The sequence below is a fragment of the Phoca vitulina genome, unplaced genomic scaffold (assembly GCF_004348235.1).
Source record: "Phoca vitulina isolate PV1807 unplaced genomic scaffold, GSC_HSeal_1.0 scaffold58, whole genome shotgun sequence".
Classification (NCBI taxonomy): Eukaryota; Metazoa; Chordata; class Mammalia; order Carnivora; family Phocidae; genus Phoca; species Phoca vitulina.
In genome coordinates this window covers 8,185,994-8,207,966 of record NW_022589761.1, presented here as the reverse complement: position 1 = coordinate 8,207,966, position 21,973 = coordinate 8,185,994, and the positions used below count along the sequence as shown (strand labels likewise).

The window sequence follows — 21,973 nt, the reverse complement described above, 5'->3', positions numbered from 1 at the left end:
TGCTCAGCAGGGAGCCCAAAGCGGGGGCCTGATCTCATGTTCCTGAGCTGGAATCAAGAGTTGGATGCTTAACCAACTGAGCCCCCCAGGCACCTCTGGAGAAAAGTTTCTATATTTTATTGGAATTAGGTTACTAGATCTAAATTACACTGTTAAGATGCATATTATAACTAAAAAAATATGGTCAAAAAATCAAGAGGAATCCAAACAGTGTACACTAAATTTATTTAACACAAAAGGTGGCAGTAAAGGAAGAACAGAGCAGGGCCCTGGGTGGCTCAGTTGGTTAAGCGTCTGATTCTTGATTTTGGCTCAGGTCATGATCTCAGGGTCGTGAGATTGAGCCCTGTGTCATGCTCAGCGTGGAATCAGCTTGAGATTCTCTCTCTCCCTTTGCCCCTCCCCCTGCTCTCACTTTCTCTCTCAAATAAATAAAATCTTAAAAAAAAAAAAAAAAAGGAAGAACAGAGCAAGAAGAGAGTAACCATATGGAAAATAGCAAAATGGGGAATGTAAATTCGATTGTTATCAACGATTTCTCTAAATGTGAATGTTTCAACACCCAAAGTGAAAGACAGAAGACTGTCAGACTGGATTAAAAGAAGCAAGCTCTGACTAGATACGCTTTCTAAGATTTAGCAACATCTATTAATGGGGCCACGGTTACAAACTGGTGGGGGGATGCCCAGGGAGCCAGGGAGCGTATGACACGAGGAATGGACCTCAGGGTGATCAGGAGGCCTCCCCAGGGAGGCAACGGGACCTGAGCCGAGAACTGAAGGATGAGTAGCATCCGTCTAACATCTGACCTCCCAGAAATCTGGGCCGCAGAAAAGCCTGCACAAGTACTTGTGGGCACATACAAGGATGGTCACCGCAGTGCTGTGTGTAACCAGGTAAGTTAGGGGCGCCTGGCTGGTTTGGTAGGAGGAGTATGTGACTCTTGATCTCAGGGCAGTGGGTTCGAGTCCCATGTTGGCTGTAGAGATTATTTAAGACAATAAATAAAAACTTAAAAAAAAAGAAAGAAAGAAAGGAAGTTAGACCTGGCCTGGGTGTCTTTTAACAGGGGATTAATAGATGTTCCAAGCACACCCTGATGATCAAAAATGATGCAGCCAGTTCGGGGCGCCTGAGTGGCTAGTTGGTTAAGTGACTACCTTCAGCTCAGGTCATGATCCCAGGGTCCCGGGGTGGAGCCCCGCACCTCTCTGGCAGGCTCCGTGCAGTGTTCAGCAGGGAGTCTGCTTCTCCCTCTCCCTCTGCCCCTCCCCTGGTTCGTGCACTCTCTCTCTCTCTCTCAATTAAATAAAATCTTTAAAAAAAACTGAAACAAAATGATGCAGCCAGTTCAAAGAATGAGGTAGGTTTCTTATAAACAAGGACAGATGTTTGAGTGGAAACAGGCAGGGAAACAAGGCATGACTCTGCTCTTTCTTTTTATATATGCACATAGAGTGTAGGATTATTGTTTTTTTTTGTTTTGTTTTGTCTTTCTTACAACCGTAGTTTTTCTTTCCCCAACTGTGGGTCATTAAACCATTTTACTGGCTCTTGACCATTATTAAGGGGAGAAAAAACCCCCAAGCCTGACAGATAGGAATAAAAACATCGGTGTACAGGATGTGAGGTAAGTTAAGGATAATCAGTGTTTTGTGACACTTCATTCTGGATGTCTGTGCGGGGTTGTAACGTAAAGTGCGTCCCCCGTTTTGGGTAACGGTCAAAAATGCTTGAAAGAACTGGGCTGGTGCAGGTCTGGAGGAAAATCTCTGGGGGAGTGTGCACAGACTGGTTATCTCTGGAGGGAGTACTGAGGGGAACATGGGCAGAATACAAGTCCAGTGAAACCATACCGGTGGTACAGGGTAAAAAGGCAGCGTACCTGACACCTTGGTCTCCCTGCTTGAGGCAACCGAGACCCATCCTTTCTTCAGCAGACAGCCTGGGCACACACAGCACACGGGTGTGAGAGGGAGTGTGTATGGTTCCCACTTTTTTTTTTTTTAAGATTTTATTTATCTATTTGAGAGAGAGAGAGAGCGCGCACAAGCAGGGGGAGCAGCAGGGGGAGGGAGAGGGAGAAGCAGAGCAGGGAGCGGGATGCAGGTGGGGCTCAATCCTGGACCCCCAGGATCATGACCTGAGCCACCCAGGCGCCCCTCCTGCTTTTCTTTGTAAAATAAATGGCCGCGTATGATAAGCTTGCTGCGCACCCTGCTTTCCCCGTAACAATATATTCTGTAGATCTGTCCGTGTCAGTCCACACAAGCTCCCCTCTCTTTAATGGCCACAGGGGGTCCACTCTATGAATCTATCGCTAGTGATTTTAACCTTTTTACATTTCTCTACTTGGTCATCAGGCACGTTCATTCAGCTTTCGTGAGCTGAAAAAACAAGAGATGATTAAAGAAGGAAGGGGAAAAGACGAACGCCCTTTGCCTCTACCAGCAGGCTCCATCCACTGCCTCCTTCGAGATGCGCTGGACCCTCCTCAGGCACTGCCGCGGACACTGTGGGTGTCGGCCTAATCCCCCCCTCAACCTGTAAACAGAGGCTGATTTTACTCATCCCTTGCTTGAGGGAGGTGACCTGACACCACCCAGCCCAGGGGGCAAGTCCTGACTGGGTGAGGCCACTTGCTGGGAGGGGTATGGGTGGGTCTGTAACCTATTTCTGACCGGTGTCAGGAGATGTCAGGGAGTGCGTCTACGGGTTGTCTGCTGGGTGATTTCTGGGGAAGCTTTCTTCGCTAACAAAAAACACTTGCAGAAAACATCATGTTCTCCTCCATTGGACACCGTGATTACCTGGGTGAAGGACTGCCACCTTGAGATGGAGGGGAGCCAGCCTGTAGGCCGATGGAGGCAGGACACAAAACAGAGAAAGAACTTAGGTCTTTGAGTGAATACATTACCCAGTCCTGGGGCCCTCCCTAACTTGGCACTTCATTCCGTGAGAGAACAGACTTGCTTCAGCTGAGCTGGGCTTTTCTGTTACTTGTAGCCAAAGGCATGCCCATGACTGTGTCCCTATCTTCAACTTCTCCAAGACTCAGGAGTAGATGGTCCTTCGCACACAGAATGGCCTAAACACAGAACGATCCCCCGGAATATGCTGTGTCTCTCGACCCAGCCCTGAGGTGGGCGCCCCTTCCCACACATCCGTGGACCATGAGCCCAGGTGCCCAGTCCGGGGTGGAGTTTTTAACCCCACCTACCGATCCCCTTCTGAAGCACCGACATGGACAGGTGCCTTCCCCGGGCCTCAGCCAGGACTTGAAAAACAAGGCAGCACTGTGCGGTGGACGAGAACGCAGGCTGCAGTGCTCACCTGACCCTGGGGTTCCAACCCCAGCTCTGAGCGACACACTGCGACCTTAGCTAGGCTCCCTTCCCCTCAGTGAGCCTGTCCCCTCCTCCGAGAAACGAGGGACCAGCAGCACGACCGCCGGAGGTCATGTGTGCAAAGTTGTGAATGGATGTGGTGTGCCTGCACTCCCACCCCACCTGCACCCGGAGAGGCGACGCGCTCATCTGTGTTGTCTCAGGGAGCACCTCGGATTCTGTGCGAGGAAAAGCTTTTGTGGCTTCCGAAAAAAGCTGAAAAAACCATGGGCTGGCTGGAGAAGCCAGATCTGCACGCACACGTTCAACACTCCAGTCTTGGTGGGTGGCCCCGGGTGGGCGACAAGCCTTTGGGAGGGAGGGACGGCGCTGGCTATGCGGAGCCCGTGAGCATGGAGGAACCCTGCACTAAGCATCTTCCAGGCGTCCCTTCATTAATTGTCCTGGCAACCCCACAAGGCAGGAGCTACACCAGCCCCAGGTTTCAAGTGGGAAAACTGAGGCCCGGAGAGATGAAATAACTTGCCTCGAATGATGCAGCTGGTAGGGGATGGAGCCAGGATGCAAACCCAGTCTGGCTCAAGAGACCCTGCTTTTAACTACGAGCCTGTACTTTCAAGGACAACGGCAGTCACGATAAATATGTGGTAAGTGCAAACGAAACCTAGCAGCAGGGGGATATTTTTGGACCCAGCGCCGTCTCAGGCCCCGTGCGAAGTACTTTAAATGCATGATGTTGGTTCATTCTGGCAGCCAGAGACCACAGATCCTATTATTAACCCCATCTTACAGATGAGAAAATTGAGCCTCAGAGAAACTAAGGAGCCTTGTCGGAGATCACAGAGTTGGGACAGCTGTGGAGCTGTTATCTGGACACTGGTAGTCTGAGGCCAGAGTCCCGGAAATAACACTGCTCCCCCCCATACCCCTCACTGCTTGGCCTTAACTGCTGGACCAACCTTGCCCTCTCGGCCTGGTGTCTGGCATGGCCTTGAGAGTTGAACCAGTCCCTGCCTGTGGCTGGAGTTATGCTCCAGGGTAGGACATGGGGTCAAACTGATGCAGAATCCAATCAGTGCTCATCACCTCCACCCCATGCCCATCACGGCAGCAGCCTCCTCCTGCCCACCCCCCACCACACGCAGCCAGAGGGAGCCTGTGAACACCTGAGTCGGATCACAGCCCTCTTCTCCCCAGGACTCTCTGTGGCTCTGCCTTACTCAGGGTAGAGTCAGAGTCCTCCCCTCTGCCCAGGAGGCCCCATGCCACCTGGCCGGGCCCCTCTGCCCTCAGCTCCTCCCACTCACCAGGTTCCAGCCGCGGGGAAACTCTTTCCAGCTAAAAACATTTTGGCCTTGGGGCCTTTGCACTGCTCCCCACTTTCTTTGAGAGAGCCTGGGCTCCATGCCCAGACTGACTGTGACTCTCCAAGTGGGTCTCTGTCATGCGTGACCCCGGTGGATCCTGAGGCCCTCGCATTGCCTTTAAGGGTCGTGTCCCCAGAACGGTATCCCGGGGACTCCCTCCCAGCCCAGCCTGGGGAAGCAAAACCACGTGCTTCCTGCCTGGCCGTGGCAGCTCCCCGTGGAGCCGAGGGCCTCTGAGTGCCCCTTCACAGCTCTGACAAATTGCTCTGGAAACCCAGGGAGTTTTGGAGCGTGTGCTGCCTCAGGAGAGGGCGGGGGGCCAGGTGGCTGCCCGCCTGGGATCACTCGGCCCACTGCGGTGCCCACAGCGGGTGCTGACGCCTGGCCGTGTGCCTGGAAGCCGGGCTCCCATGACGAACGTCTGGGGAGAGTGTCTGCGAAGTCCCTGAAATCATCGATGGGCACAAGCCGCTACAGGCCTCCGTGGCAGGGCTGCAGCACAGGGAGGGAGGGGGCGGGTGTCTCCCTGTTCGGGCATGGCCTGACCCATCCCTCTCCTGGCAGTCCCCGAGTTTTGCGGGCAAACTCAATTCCTTCCATCCTTCAAATTGTCCAGAGTAATCTTTTTTTTTCCCCCAGAGTAATCTTTTTCAAACCTAAGTCAGATCATGCATTCGCACTCCTCCCATGGCTCCCAACGTCCCTCAGAGCCAAGCCAAATCCCAGCGGCTGACCGTGGTTGGTAAGCCTCCCAGAACCGGGCTCTGGCCTACCCTGCAAAACCGACCTCCTGCCACTCTCCCCCCTTTGCCCTGTCTGCTCCCGCCCTCTCTGGCCACCTGACCATTTCTTAAGCACTGCAAATGAGTTCACCTTCAGGGTCATGGCATTTGCTGTTTCCTCTACCCAGGTCAACCCCTTACCAACTGCTCCGAGAGGCCTTCCCGGCTCTCCGTCCTGTTGGGTTTTTCTTCCCAGACCTTATCAGACCCCGGCATAGTGAGATCACGTGGTTGCTCAGTTGTCAGTCTGTCTTGCTCTCTCTCCGGGAGAATGTCAGCTCCACAAGAGAAACACCTCTGTTCCCTGCCACGTCACCATGTTTGGAAGTCGCCGGCACGCAGTGGGTGCTTTAGTGGTAAGAATAACCCTACTCTCGGGGCTGGGCCTGCCCCGCTCTCCTCTCCTTAAGAACCTCACCACTCCCTGTCGGCAGCAGCCTCCTGACTCTCAGCTCGCTGGCACCATCCCAGACCTGTGCCTCCCTCCCTCCTCATGTCCTAGCAAAGCCACTTACTGACACAGTCACAGCTGCTCCGTCCTCCGGCCCAGGTCCCTTCCTTCTCACTCATCTCAGCCTCAGCCCCGTCCCTGATGCTCTGCCTCCAGTCCCGTCTCTAGCACCATCTTTCAAAACATAAATCTGCCTCTACTACCCTTGCTGCTGAAACCTTTGTTTGCTGCCCGTAGCTCTGAGGATGGAATCCAAATTCTGTAATGTGGCTGACAGGGCCTTGCGTGGTCTGGCTCCTGCTGACCTCCCAAAAAACCTCCCATCAGCTGCCCCCTCAGCTCCTACCCTTGAGCCAAGGAGCGTGTGGTTCAGTGACCTGACGATATCCACCCTCCTTTCCACCTCAGGGCCTTTGCACATGCTGCTCCCGTTCACAGGAACACCCTCTCCACATCCCATCTTTCCTTTCTCTCTCTCTCTTTTTAAAAGATTTATTTATTATTTTAGAGAGTGGGGAGGGGCAGAGGGAGAGGGAAGAGAATCTCAAGCAGACTCCCCTCTGAGCACAGAGCCCGATGCAGGGCTAGATCTCACCACCCTGAGATCATGACCCGAGCTGAAATCAAGAGTTGGATGCTTAACTGACTGAGCCACCCAGGTGCCCCTTTCTCTCTTTTTTTTAATTGCACATAGCTCACATACAGCGAAGTGTACAAAACATCCTGGGTCAAGAATATATCATCAGCCCCTCAGAAACCACTCACCTGCTCCCTCCTCCTTGTTGCTTTTATCTTCGCAGAAATGACCCCTCCTCACAGAAACTCCCTTTGCCCCTCAGGCTATAGGTCAGACATTCCCTCCAGCCCTGCCCCACATCCACCCTCAGACCCCAGTGGGTCTTCTCTCCCCAGGCCTTCCCCTAGCACAATCCAGTCATTACTTTTATCATTCTTTGCCTGCTGTCTCCGTGGTATCTGGTCAGTGTCAGGACAGCAGGGGCCCCGCGTGCCCGCAGCACCCAGCAGGGGCCGGGCACACACGGGGCACTCGCTGTGCGAACAAACACGGGGGGCTCCGTTACAAAGTACTGGGGAACTAGAGCCAAGAGCAGCTGTGGGGCACACATGCCTGCCCTCGAGGAGCCGAGGCTGGGCAGCAGGCTGTCATTGCAGCTCAGCCCAAGCAAGCAGGTTAACGGCAGCGGTTGCACAAGGTCGGTGGGTGGCCTGGGGCCTTGACAGTGGAGGTGCGCATAGGCCTCTCGTGCCGCAGGTGCCCAGCGACCGTCTGGGAACTTGGTTCCCCTGCCGAGATGGTAAGGTTGTGGGAGGGCCAGCAGAGCGGGGCCCACAGTGGGACTCGCACATCCTCTCTGTCTGGGACACTCTACCCTCCTGTTCTAGGAAAGCCCCTTCCACGATGGGGTCTGGCCCCTCCTTCAGGCTCCCACATCCCAGGTGCTTCCCTCACCCGGACACTGCCCACTCCGGGCTACCACTCTCTGGGGAAGGGTTTGTTTCCCCTGTTGGACTCTGAGCCCCGAGAGGGCAGGCCTGGGGCTGTCTCAAGTCACTGTGGTGTCCCCAGCACTGCCTGTAATAGGCATGGCCCGGGAGAAACATTCTGATTTTGTTCGTTTTAGAACAATCCCCTGTGATTTCAATGACAGCAGGCTCAGGGTCTACTGCCCACTACTGTCCTAAGGGCCCTACAATCATTAGCTCATTCAGTCTTCACCGCATCCCTAGGAGGTAGAGGCATGCAATGCATCCCCCCATTTTATAGACGAGGAAACTGAGGCCCAGAGAAGTTCAGTCATTTACCCAAGGCCACACAGCCAAGGCAAGGCAGAGGGAGGGCTTGAACCCTGGAGGAGGTCCATCCTCTCATCTACCAGGCAGATGTTTCTTTAAATCAACTCAGTTAATTTTCTTTTCCTTAGCTTGTCCAAGACCATATCTGTAAAAGCAGGGGATTGGCGGAGAACATTTTCCTAATACTCATTAAAGCAAACATATATCCATTTAAAAAAACACATTTTCCTCCTGTACCACCCAAATCACCTCAAGCACCCCATTTTGGGAAATGCCGTTCCACACTAGGGCCTGGTTGCCTAGGAGAAAACTTCGGGAAGCAGCTTAATGAGTAGATAAGAATGATTTGCAATTAGCATCAATTGTCTGTATGCAAATTAACGCTCCCAACCACAGGCCCCTCTTTTGTAGTGGGCTCCTCTCCCATTTTATTCCCTTCATTTCTGGGTTCAGCAAATCCTTCTCTCAGACACAGGGTAATTTTATACCCACCCCCTGGCTTCAGCCACAGGCTACTCCCCAGCGCTGCTGCCTTTATATCATAGATTTCAAAACCCTACAGTTGCTCAGATTCACTAACACGGTCCCATGCCCAGCACAGGGACTAGGAGAGCTGAGACCTGGGACCCCCGTGGCACCCAGGACTCTCCTGGTGCAGAGTCCTTCTGGGTGGGTGCACTCTGACATTTGTCTCAGTGATGGCCTGACTGTCATCTGTCTCCCTCAATGGATATGGGCGAGGAGAGGGGCTGGGGGACTCGTCTGCATTTGCTCAGTATCTCTCCCCAGCTCCCACCCCAGCGTCTGTGACCTAACAGATCCCTAAGAAATTATCTGTGAGTGAACCAGATGGATAAATGAATGGACGAAGGAGCTGATCAAAAGTCTGAGAGTTTAGATGATTGAGAACTACCTGTGTGGGGAGGTGGGCTGAGCCAGGGCCTAAGTAAGCTCACTGGGACTTGTGCCCTCTCCATCTTGCGCCCTGAGACCCCTGACTCAGGGAGGTTGGGGACCAGAGCAAGGGGGTGGGGCACTCTCAAACACGGTGGTTTCCAAATCTGTCAGAGAACCACTGCTAAGTCATGAGATCATTTAAGGAGGTATTGAGATGTATTCACGGTCTCAACAGACGAGACTACATCAGAGTGCTTCACACACAGGCTAAGTACTGTTTGGGGCATTTTTGCTTCGCCTTTTAAAAAACACAGCTATTTCTGTAGGACACGGACGAAGGCCACTGGAGGTTGTGGTCAAGGCCTGAGGCCACTGCCTGGGGGCAGGAGTCCTGTGTGGAGAGAGGCCGTAGGTCTAGGACTGGCAAAGGCATCAGGAAACCAAAGGAGAGGAGGACCCCCCCCCCGTATCAGGGTCCTGGGCTGGCCCCTCCGGGGTCTGCACCAGGGATGGCAGCACTGTGATCCCCGCCTGGGGCCGCAGACCTCGAGGGGACACACGTACCAGAACCACGTGAGCCCTGTGAGGGCAGAAGCGTTTTCCCACCTCCGTACATTCTTCTGGGAGATAGTTTGCAGCTTTCATCCGATGCTCAAAGCGTACGCGGTCCAGGCCCCAGACTGATGGCTCACCAATGCCAGTTCCTTCTCACTTACTCCCCTGCCTGCCTGCCTGCCTGGCCACCAGTGGTTCTCAAAGTGTGGTCCCCGGACCAGCAGCATCACCATCCACCAGGAACTTAACAAAATGCATATTCTCAGGCCCCGCTCTGACCTACTGAATCAGGAACTCCGAGCGGGATCCTGCAGTCTGTGCTCGATGGCCCTCTAGGGGCTGGAAGACTAAACCGTGGTCTTTCAGACCTCCTCGCGACAGCGCTTGCTCAAAGGGCTCTGGGAAAGCTTTTGCTTTCTCCAGAGAAAGGGAGCTACAAGAAGCGATCTTCCTCTGTTCTCTGGCTCCATGCCCCCCAAGGGCACCACGGCTATGTCAGACGAGGAAGCTGCAGCTAGTATGATAAGAATGGTGACACAGGAAGGACTGGGGTCCAGGCCTTGAGGCCCTCCCTGAGCTGCTGTTCTAGCCTGGCTCTGCCCTCTGTGGATTTCCCATCAGGGGACTGGGAAACCTCTGTTTGTTTAAGCCACTGTGGGTCAGATGTCCTGTTACCGCCAGCCAAATGCACTCCTAACACATTCAGTTACCCTCAGAAAGCATAAAACCACTAGTCAAGCAGAGAGAGAAGAAAAGAGGAACAGGGTCAGAGCGAACCAGAGACAGATGAAGCAGACAGCCAGGGGTTTCTTGCCCTCCACCCAGGGTACCTGAGGGCTGAACGATGGGCAGTAGTGGGTGGTCCACGAGCCTCCCGACTTTGGAAGCAAACTAGTGTGTAAGCACATCCGTCTGCGAGCCTGTATCTAGGGAGGGGAACCCCACTGTCGGGACTGCGGGGGATGCAGACGGTGGTCAGGGCTCCCCGAAGGACCGGGGTAAGGAGCAGTGGCTTACCTAGGCTGCCTGGGCGGGTCGCGGCTCCCCCCTGCCAGGCCCGTTGGGGTGCTGGAGCCTGAGGAGTACAACTTCGGGCGGTAGCCCTTGGTCTGGCCAGCAATTGCAGGCGCCGGCGAGACCTCCCGCCGTCTGTCTGCGTGGTGGGACCGCCCGGCGGCCTCCCGTCCGCCCCCACAGAGGCCCATGCTTCCCGGGGGCTTGTGAGGCTTGGCCTGCCGAGGCACCTTGGCCAGGGACACGCAGCTGGGGCTGGAGGTGTAGAGGGTGGTGTCGATGCCACTGTCGCTGGAGCCACCCTTGGAGAGGGGGTCTTGCTCTGGCTCCAGGGGGTCCAGGGGGTCCAGCCAGCGGTCGTCGCTGTGGTTGCTGGATGCGTTGCTGGAGAGGGTGTTGCTGCTGGAGTGACTGGAGTACGGAGGCTCCCCCTGGAAGGCGAGACAAGTGTGTCATCCAGACTCCACAGCCGGGGCGTGGACCTCCCCTCCCGGCGTCCTCCCCACACCTAAGCTCTGGCTCCCTCACTTCTTGGCCATGATACCTTGGGTGAATGACACAGCTCTCCTGTGCCTCAGTTTCCACATCTGTAAAGCTGGGTGGGTGATAACCCTGCCTCATGGGGCTGCTCAGAGGGATACATGACCTTACGCATTCAAGGTGCCGCCCACAGCGGAAGCTCAACGCATACAGAGCTGCGCTCCTGGCCTTCCCTCCCGGATCCGCTTCTTCCCCGCCTCAGTAAAGGCACCTCCATCCCGTCAGCTGCCCCACAAGAGTCTTGGAATCACCCTGGACCCTGCTTCTGCTCTCACACCCATGTCCAGCCCCACAGCAAATCCCGTGGCCTGCACCTTCAAAGGGGACCCAGGACCTGCCACTTCCGGTCCTCCATGGCTCCAGCCTGGGCCCGTCCACCACCAACCACCTCCCACTGCACCACGGCAACAGCCTCCCCCCCCCGGTCTTCCGGCTCCCAGTTTGTTCCCTACATGCAGCCGGAGGGAGGCTGTGAACATTTCACGCACCATTTCATGTCCCTTCCCTGATTAGAACCTTCCTGTGGTTCATCTCACTCACCAGAAAAGCCAGAGTCCTCCCTGAGGCTCTGCGCAGTCTGGTCCCATGTTCTGGCCTCTAACTTCATCTGCCCCCTCCCGCCTGATCATTCTGCTGCAGCCAAACAGGCCTCCTCGCTTTCCTCTGCGTGGGTCAGACCTACCCCCACCTCAGGGCCTTGGCACCTGCTGCTTCTTCCGCCTGGAAGGCTCTTCCCTCAGGTGTGTTCATGGACTGCCCCCTATTTCACTCAGGGCTTCAGTCCCCTCCCCAGAGGCCCTCACTGACCACCTCACCCTAAAGCAGCAGCGCCTGATGCTCTCTCTTCCCTGAACTGGGCTTTGGTTTTCTTTCATAGCAAAGACCAGTTCCTATAGAACTGTTACAGAACATGTGTGTTCATCTGCTTCCTGCTCGTTGCCCCCACTGGGATGTCAGCTTTGTGAGCACAGGGGCTCATCTGTCCCCTCTACCACTGTGGTCCCAGGGCCCAGCATGTGGTAAGTGCCCACCAAACTCCTGCTGAATGAAGGGATGCAGAGAGACTGCCGAGTGCTCACCAAAACCACCTCCTTTTCCTGGGCACACCAGACTACGTTTCCCAGCCTCCCCTGCGCTGCGGTGTGGCCACGTGATGGAGTTTTCATATGCAATGGCCAATGTGATAGAAGTGGAAATGATTTATGCCATTTCCAGGCCTGGGCCATAGAGACTTCCCAGCCGATCCTCTCTTGCTCCCACCCCAATCTGCCAGAAAGAGGCGGGGACCCAGCAGAGGGCTCTGAGGCCCTAAGGGACAGCGAGCCTGGGTTCCAGAATCACCATGTGGAAAGAGGCTCACTGGCTGGTTCCAGACCAAACAGTTATAGCCCCTTTGCTAGAGCGGAGGAGGCGAAGGTGGAGGACGTGCTCACGTGTGGCGTTCAGAGGCCCACACCCCGGTGAAACTGGCCAGCCCACAGCTGTCAGGGAGGCGAGGCAGCTGGCTCCTGAGGCCCTGGCTCCCCAGGATTAGGCAGGCGGGGCCCAGACTCACTTTGGAATGCCTGTTGGGGGAATCTGTTCCTGCCGCGTCCTGCCTGGAGGCGTGCTTGCTCCCACCGCTGCCAGCCATGGCTGAGAGCCGGGCCTGGGCGGGCACATGCCACAAAGGCTCTGCAGGAAGACCGGAGACACGTCAGTGGTTAGAGGTGACTCAGGCCCTGGCCCGAGTCCACCTGAGGAATCTGGCCCTAAAAGTGGTCCCACCCCTCTGCTCAGTTCACACAGGACCATGACCCCATCAACTTATGTCTTGGGGTAGAACAACACTTAGTAGGCACTTAGTATGTGCCAGACATTATCCTAGTGCTTTACTTGGGTTAATTCGTTGAAGCCTTAGGACCCCTCCATCGTCACCCCCAGAGAAGGTTGAGCACACTTTCATCCTTACTGGCCATTTGAATTTTCTATTTTGTGAATTACCTGTTCATTTCCTTTTCCTATTTTTCCAGGGGATTGATGTCTTTTATCTTATTGGCGAGTAGCGTTCTTTATGTACACAAGGTAGCAATCCTTTGCTGGCTAAATGTGCATAACTTATTTCTTTAAACAAAAATGGAATCGCACTAAGCCTTGTCCTACAATGTGACTTTTCACTTTACGTTACACTTACACTTGCTTTTCACTTTATAGCATCATAGTACATCGTCACATAACTGAACATAAAGTTACCTTGTTTTCAACAGCTGCATAGCATTCCATCGTGTGAATGGATGTCACTTTTTTTTTTTTTTAGATTTTATTTATTTATTTATTCATGAGAGACAGAGAGAGAGAGAGGCAGAGGGAGAAGCAGGCTCCCAAGGAGCAGGGAGCCCGATGCGGGACTCGATCCCAGGACCCTGGGATCATGACCTGAGCCGAAGGCAGACGCTTAACCATCCGAGCCACCCAGGCGCCCTGGATGTCACTTTTTAAACCAGCTTCCTACTGAGGAACATTTAGGTTATTTTTAATTCTTCCTTACGACAATGTTTGGGTGGCTTTTCCTCTATGTGCAGCCTTGAGCAAGCGTGGGATTGTGTTGGGCCAGAACTCCACAAGTGGAGTTGCTGTTGGAACCAGGTAAGATAGGTTTAAAATTGGGACAGCTGGTGTGGGTGTAAATGACTACATTTCTAGGTAGTCAATGTGCTTCAACTCAGCAACTGACCTTAAAAAACAAAATGTACAGCTCCAGTGGAGGACTAGTTAATACCTACCAAACACAAATGCACTGACAGAGGGACAGAGGACTGGAACCCTGGTGGTCCAGCCCCAGGGGCCACACTTTTGATCACTGCTGTGTTGAAATTGATGATAATAAAGATGACTATTAAGCACATGACCTGTGTTAGGTAATACCAGAACTGCTTTGCACACATTACCTTGCCAAGTCCTCCCAATAATACTGCGAGGTGGATATTGCACCACTTCCAAAAGATGAAGCATGTCAAGACTCTGAGAGGTTAAGTACCTGGTCCAACGTCACACAGAAAGGGCCTCAGACTTGCGCTGTCCACCCCTGCGCGCTCTCTCTGTGTTTCCCCAACAGGGACGACACTAGCAACGATGGAGAGTATGTGCTTGCAAAACAGGAATCATCATTCTCTTAATGATGGGCTGGGGCCTGTGCTGAGAGGGCTGTGCAAGGGCGATCTCACTGGACCTTCATACCACGCAGGAAGGAGAGACAGTTAGTATGTCCCCCGCAGAGGAGGGACCTGAAGCTGGGACAAATGAGGTCACCACCGAGGTCATGTGGCTGACTCTGAACTTCCCACAGGGCCTGCTGGAGCCTGAGCTCACGAGCACAGGCTGCTGCCTCCAGGGCAGCCCCAGTGCACTGTGGGCCCATGTTCCTGCCAGGGAAGGTTCCTGCTCTGGTACGCTGGGCGGGGCACTCAGCGCCACCGCAGAGACCAGCCTGGTTGGCACAGTCAAGGGTGTCCTGTCCATGTGGTGGCGGGGAGGCTGCCCACTTCTACCTTCTCCACCTCCGGAGACGGTTTTCCTCCGTAAAGCCTCCCACAGGCCCGGGAGGTACTGGTTTCCTGGGGGGTGGCCAGATCATGCTGGAGACCATGTTTCTACAGAGAGCCAAGCCTGCAGCAGCCGCATCCAGCCTCAACTTCCACCTATAACGTTGGTGACTCCCATCTTTCCCTCTCTGGCCCAGACCTCTCCTGACTTCAGACTCGTATATGTGGCTGCCTCCCAATGCCTCCTGCTGAACGTGGCCAGAGCCAACTCCTTATCTTCCCCCAAATCTGCATCGCTCATTGTCTTTCCTACTCAATCCACGTGGCTCCATGGTGTCACCCTCGACTCCCGTCTCCCGTATCCACATAGAGGATCAGGAAATTCTGTCAACTCTACCTTCCAACGACCGTATTTAGAACCTGCCCATCTCCCTCACCTGCGTCCCCGCCCTACAAGAATCTGTAGCCAGAAGGCCCCTGTAAACACCTGAGTCAGGTCCCATCCCTCCTCTGCTCAGAAGGACCGAGCTCCTGTCCCACTTTGAGCAAAGGACAAAGTCCCCCACAGGCTCTGGCCCCGTCACCTCCGACTTCAGCCTCCGCCACCTCTCCAGCCACACGGCCTCCTTACTGTTCCTCCTACACGCAGCTGCTACCTCAGTATACCTTGACTATTCTCTTTCCCCGGAATGTTCTCCTCCCAGCAGACTCCTCTGCCTTTTTCCAGCCTTGCCTGAAATGTGATTTGCTCAGAGATTCCCCCGAAACCTGTCCATTTCTCTCAGCACTGTGTTATAGTTTCCACTTGTTACTCAGCCTTCATGGTGCTCATTTATCACTGTGTGCCCGTCTGCTGTCCATCTCTCCACCAGCCTGTCAGCTTCAAGAAGGCAGGGAACGTGCCTGTCTGGCTCCCACTGTGTGTCCTGGCACCCAGGCTGGTGTTTATCATTAGCGACATGTCAAATGAATGGAGGGATGAAGGACCAGATTCCTTTCCTCCTGGGCTGCCCCAGGGTCCTCGGCTCTGCCCTGCGCAGGCCCTGATACTGAGCTCTTCACTGATTCTCTGGACCAGCCCCTGGTGACCTCTTGGCTCTCCTGCTGGAATGATCTCCCTTGTCACGCGACAGACATGAATTTGGCTGACTCGGGGCAGCTGGTGACTCAGGGGCCACCTTCCCAACCTGGGTGCTCTGAAGCTTGAGAAATGCTCACGCCTGGCAGGTGAGGGGCTGTGGGTGGCATCTGTGGACGCTGGGGGCTGAGGGGTTCTAGCACCCAACAGGTCTTGGTTCCATCTAAATCATGCCTCTCACCAGCAGGGACCTCGGACCAGTGACAACCTTCCTGGGCCTCATCTTCCTCATTTCTAAAATGGGGCCGTAGAAAGTGCCCACTCTGTCGCATTTCTGAGATGATTAAATAAGAGGGCACGGGGAGTACCTAGTACAGCACCGGGCATCTAACATGTGTGCAGAATCATATTGCTGTTCCCAGGATTGCTATCATCTGATCTGGGCAATTCCCCACGTCTGTCATGGTGCCTGATTCTCCCCACCCTGAACTACCTTGTCTCTGTGTCTTCAGCAAATTCTAGGCTTCAGGACGATTTCTAAACAGACTGCCCTGATTTCTGTGGGGGGGGGGGGCGCTGGTGTTAAGTCAACCTGTAACACAGTCCCAAGGAAGTAAAGGGGGAACCGAGCTCTAGGAGAGAAGAGAGAAGGGAAGGACAACGGGGAGTTTCCATGACAGCCTATTTGGGTGAACACTGGAAAAATGTCCTCCCCGTTTTACACTTTGGTGTCATGAGCTCTCCAAACAACGCTTTTCTTTTTCCGAACGGGGCGGGGAGAAAGAGATGCAGATCTGTGTGTGTTGCAGCAGAGAGCATAGAAGGGCGGGCAGGGGCAGGCAGGGCCGTGCCGAGGAGGGAAGCAAGCTGTGTCTGCAGGCCCCAGGGGCAGCAGAAGGGACAGTGAAGTCGGGAGGGTGACCTGCTTGCCCGAAGTTCAACCATTTTCCCTGGTTTAAGGGAACCATGGGGGTTGGGGTGCCAAGGAATTCCCAGGCCACTAATCCTGGGACATGCAAGCTCTTCCCTGCCCCACCGTGCCTGAGGGGGCTGGTGACGTGCTGATGTGGTCATCCCCCAGAGCTGCCTGGAATTCCTGAATATCTAAAAGGACAGCTCCATGTCTCCCTCCTCCAAATGTCAATGCTCTTTGACGCTTCATTTGTTTTCTTTCTTTTGAACCCACCCATCCATCTAGCAGTTCTCAGGCTTCGGAGGGGCTACAAGTTTGTTGAGTGAAATTATATGTCAAATATTCATCTAAGTGTACATGCTCAGGATTAATCATCACACAGAGGAGAATAAACAGAGGAGAAGATGCTCAGTCTCGTCAGGCACCAGGAAAATGCACATTAAAACTGCAAGGCGATGCCACTAGGCGCTCACTTCTAGAATGGCCGAAGTGAAAAGGTGGGTGAGGACACGGGGCCACCAGAGTGCTCCTCTGTCACTGGCAGGAGCGTGACATGGTTTGTCACCCTGGGAAAAGGGGTGGCAGCTTCTTACAAAGTTCAACATGCAACCCAGCCATTCCACTCCCAGGCAGACACGCTACTGAAGCATGAGCGTGTGCTCAGCACAGGCAGGTACGAGAATATTCCCAACAGCACTATTCTAAGCCGTCCCTGACTGGAAACGACCCAAATGTCCATCAATGCCAGAACGGAGTAATACGTCGTGGGTTGTTCATACAGTGGAATACGCCTCGGAAACTGCACTGCTCCGTACGACCATGTGGCCGATGCTCAAGAGGGCGATCCTGAGCGACAGAAGCCAGACACGCACACACGATGCGTCTAGCCCGCAGGGGTCTGCTTCGTATACATGAAACGCAGGACGAGGCAGAACTAAGTCTGGCTGTGAGAAGCAGGGCAGGGGCGGCCTCTGGGGGTGCTGACTGGGAGGGGCCCGGGGGGCTTCCGGAGGCTGGCCGTGTTCGGCCTCTCACCCCGGGTGTGGGGCGTGGGGCGTTCACTCCGTGACAGGTTATCACTCCAGACACTCAGGATCTGGGCTCTGCCCTCGGCATCGGCTGTACATCCACAGCAGTGGGAAGAGAGCACAGGAGGCGTTATGTAAGGAAAAGCCTCAGAACACAGTCGGTTCTGCTCCCCTGACGGCACCGCTTTTGGTCCACTTTCAGCTGTTTCCCCGGGAGGTCGCCACCCCCGCATCACACATCTGGACGCTGGCTCCCGAGGGAGTGCCATCTGCTGATGCCCCGTCTGAATGGAGGAGGATCAGGCTCACTGGTCCCTGCTGCTCTCTTGGGTGACCTCCCTCATCTCGTGTGTGGCTCCAACAGCTTCCTTTCGGGTTCTACCCATTGCTGACATGAGGAGGGGTGTCACCTGGTGGATTAGAAGAGGTCCTGCGGGGCAAGGCGGGCGGGCACAGCCAGCCTTGGGGAGGCCCTACCTGGCTTCTGACGCTCCATGGTGCTCTCCTGGCTGGTCAGGCCGCCCGAGGAGGAGTCGCTGGACATCCCATCGTGGCTGAAGTGGGGATCAAAAGACAGCAGTGGGTGTGGGGCGGCTGCATACCTGCAGGGGAGTGAGAGGCAAGCACAGGGTGAGGGGCTGGTGTGACAAAAACCACCTGAGCCGGAGACTTGCTCACTGGTGGGTTTTAAATACACTGGAGGCTCTGCGCGGAGGGGAGGCTAGATGAGTAATCCTGGAAACGTGCTATTAGCGGAGGGTCAGGAATGAGTCTTGCCTGGGAAGCACGCCAGGGAGCGCAGGGCCATGCAGGGTCCTCCAGGGAAGGCAGGGCAGAAGCCACTAGGGCGAGACCCTACCCGTAGGTTCCTCAGGGGTCTTGTTTCTTGGCCGTGAAACGGGATGAGCTATTGTTAGCAGCCCCACTTCCCAGGCCTGTCTCAGGGCTAAAGCATCTGTAGGTACAGGGGCCCTGGCCTCTTTCTCAGCCAGGGACAGTCCCTTCCTAGCCCTGAGCTGCAGTTTCTCTCAATTGTCAAGAGGCGATCGCAGTAGGCCTTTCCTCAAAAGACCGACTGATGTCCTGCGTCCCCCACGTGTAGCCCGATGCTGACGCACACACAGAGCTGTGACAATGTGCCAACAGGCCAGAACGCTGTGCCTGTCCCCCTGTTGGAGGAAGGAGCTGCGGGAGAGAAGCTATGTGCCCGGGCTCCAGAATGAGGCAGAGTGGGCCTCGAAGCCCAGCACCATCCCTTACTAGCTCTGCAACCTTGGTCTGGCAAGTGCTCGTTAGTCTGAGCTGCAGTTTCCCCATCTGAAAAATGGGATAATGACATTTTCTACTTCACAGGGTTGCAGGGTGGATGAAATACCAAAGTTATCTCCTGGACAGAGATTCTCCTGGAGGCCGGCTCTGTACACTCGCAGGGAGGGCTGAGATCTAGGGAAGGAAATGGCAGAAGGCTTTCCCTGTGGCCTCATGTCCCAGGGGCACTGGTTCTACGCCCTGGAGTGAATCCTTAGGGCACCTCCAATGTCCATTCCACCTCAGATCAGAGCCAGTCATGACTGAAACCCTTCTCCCTGCCTGGGGTTGGTTCAGGGACAGGCAAAGGACACAATTTTGGCTAATGTGACGTGAAAGGATGTGAGAGTTATAAAGACTCTCAGAAAACATGTCTGGCCCTCCCCTTGGCAAGCACACAGCAAGACTGGTGTCTGGGCCTGGTCTTGTCAATGAGCTGTGAGGGAAGTGACCCCAGCAGCTGGGGTTCCAAGGGGTCCCCTGCCAACCAGCAGCTGGAGCTGTAGTGTGGGTGCAGGATACACCTTGGCTGATTTAAGTCACTGACATTTTTGGGTGTTTGTGACCAACACGGGGGAAGTGTGCTGAGGAGGGCTTCCGGGAAAAGTTTCCCGGTTCCTCAGGGACATGACGAGGAAGAATGGCTGCTCTCCTTCACCTAGGTATTGCTGGGTCCAGACAGAACACCACGAGCTGTTGTCGCCCTCCCGCTACCAGCCTGAGGATGAGACCGACGCTGAGGGCAGAAGACAAGAGGTGGGAGGGACGGGGGCCTTGATAATGTGGCCGAAATGCTGGATTCACCCTGCCTGGAGCCTGACCTACTTTTTTTTTTTTTTAAAGATTTTATTTATTTATTTGACAGAGAGAGGGAGACACAGTGAGAGAAGGAACATAAGCAGGGGGAGTGGGAGAGGGAGAAGCAGGCTTCCTGCAGAGCAGGGAGCCCAATGTGGGGCTCGATCCCAGGACCCTGGGACCATGACCTGAGCTGAAGACAGACGCTTAATGACTGAGCCACCCAGGCGCCCCGAGCCTGACCTACTTCTGAGACTCCTTTTCTGTGGGAGAACGCATTCCTACAGTGTTTGAGCCAGCCAAATTTCAGTTACTTGCAGCCAGAAGCGCCCCTGTACTTGGGAAGACTTAATTGAGTCCCCATTAATAGAGCTGATTTTGTGATTTCCCCATTTGGTTCCTTTGTCTATACTTGTAACTGCAGGGTCGTCCTGCCAGCCTAAAGCCACAGCTATTTCTGCAAAGACTAACCCTGAGCCCCTAGGCTTCATCGCCTCCCGGGCAGCAGAGGGGTTGCTCTGGAGGAGAAACTCTGTTTCTACCCATCTGCCAAGAAAACACATATTCTCCCCACCTGCCCAAACCCTGACCTCCAATTCCTCCAGGGAAGGAAGACAGGGCCGAAACAAGAAAAAGCAAAGCAATCTGCAATACTGACTTATCGGTCAGCCAACTGCCTGGTATAATGCGGCTCCACCACGGCGGGAAGCTGAAGTGTTGACGTGTTTATTCCATTTTCTCAAGATGTCGGCATCAAATCCCGAGTGCTGAAGGACGTCAGTGGCCGCTGGGGTCAGCCAGAGGAAAGCGGAAGGTCTGAGTGGAGGCTCCCGCAGTCTCTACTCCCTGCTTCGGCCTCGGTAACGGAACCCCGGCCGTATCCGGGGCCGCAATGTAACTGGTTAACAGACTGCATTTCCAGGCTGTCTTGCAGTTCCGGCCAATGAGATAAGAGCGTCGCATGTGACTTCCAGGAAATCTCTGGAAGTGTGCTGTGGGCGCCTTTGCTTCATCTCCTCCTTAAGGCTGAAGCTCCAGCAGCCACCTTAAGACCGGGAGGCAACAGGCCACGGTCGGCGGGGCACGGGTGGGGGGGAGCTGGGGTCTCTGACAACATGGGGGAAAGAAAGAAACTGTCTTGTCTGAGTCACTGTTTTCTCTCTCAGGCAGCTAAACCTAATCCTAACTGACAGACTGTCTGTAGCTGGAAGTGCTTCAGCAGGCTTCACCGCTCAGCTACTGTCCTCCATGAAGACGACCTGTATTTTGTGCAATTGCATAATTCTCCAACGAACCTTGTTAGCCTGATGTAATAAACTGACTGGCCTATGCTGCCCATTCTTTGGGGGTGCAGATCATGGCCAAGGCCTGATCAAGCCGGCTGGAAATCTGGACCTGCTGGTCTCTTAGCATGCATGGCTCTGGGCAAAAATCCCCAGAAGAAGCGAAGACCAGCGCTGTCGTCAAGCTCATCTGAGAAACGTTAATGTCTTCTATCTTTTCTTGGAAGATGACATCACGTTAGAGATAAGGGGTTTGGGTTTTGGTGAGAAACTCACTGTAGTTTCAGGCATCGTCAGGCAGAAGCTGCTGCGCTGACTGACCTGGGGAGGCAGGCAGGGAGCACCTGCAGGGAGCGTTAGCAGGGTCGGGCTGCCGGGATGTTGGCTTTGAGCCTGGTATTTTCCTCTATGGCCACAGAGGAAAGTACCAAGACAGACGTGAACGTGGGCAAGAGCCTCTCCAGAGGGGAGGGCTCCAGCCTGCTCTGCCAGTCTCCTACATGGACTGATGGCACAACGCATGGGTGAATTCCCAGATGACCGGGGAGAGGGTGGATGGACGATGTGGCCATAACTGACCACCACGCCAACAACCATCAACCTTCTTGGTCTCTGCTGGTGAAGCCCAGGTTCCACAGTGGCGGCCATCGCTCAGCCATGTGACTTGAGTAAATCCTGACAGTTGCAGACAGTCGTGCGGGTCCAATGTGACCTGCCAGGGGTTGGTTGAGGGGTAGGCAAAATGACTTAGCTCCTTTACTCTTAAAAACGAAGAGAGGCTCTTCCCTCCTTTTCTGCAGGGCACTGATTCTGCTTGGGGCCCCAAGAGCCATCATGGGTCACAAGTGGAGCCAGGTCCCTGAGGATTTCCCTGAAGAAGCCACCCCACCTGTGGACCTACTATGTGATGATACATCTCCTTAGTGCCTCATGCCTTCTCGAGTTAGGTTTTCTGTCACCTGCAGTCAAATGCCTCCTCACCAATGTACCACTCTTTATGGAGCTGGCAGAGAAAAACAGGGGAAAAAAAAAAAAAAAAAAGCCAGCCAGGGGGTCTGGTGAGCAAATGCCTAGGGTCCAGTCCAGCCCTGCAGGCTTGCTGAGCCGGGCACACTATTCTGTCCTAACGCTCCATACGAAGTTTGGTGGTCTGCTCACTTTGCGAACGAGGGTGGCCAACTCCTGAGGACAGGGACAGCATCCACCAGCCTCTGTCCCTCAGCCGCCAGGACAGGCGCTGCATGGGGCAGTAATGATCCTCAAGGTTAAGGAGCAC

At 54.6% G+C, this 21,973-nt stretch overlaps 1 protein-coding gene across 4 annotated transcripts in view; it reads right to left on the bottom strand.

Annotated features, from left to right (window-relative positions):
- The window catches only part of SIPA1L3 (signal induced proliferation associated 1 like 3), a 225,505-nt gene that overhangs the window by 25,249 nt on the left and 178,283 nt on the right, over nucleotides 1–21,973 (bottom strand). For all 4 annotated transcript variants that reach the window (XM_032390100.1, XM_032390104.1, XM_032390101.1 and 1 more), the window contains 3 exons: nucleotides 17,786–17,910; nucleotides 12,324–12,442; nucleotides 10,232–10,659 (listed from right to left, as the gene is read on the bottom strand). In XM_032390100.1, the coding sequence (XP_032245991.1) occupies nucleotides 10,232–10,659; nucleotides 12,324–12,442; nucleotides 17,786–17,910 (672 nt within the window). The remainder of the gene's footprint in view (nucleotides 1–10,231; nucleotides 10,660–12,323; nucleotides 12,443–17,785; nucleotides 17,911–21,973) is intronic.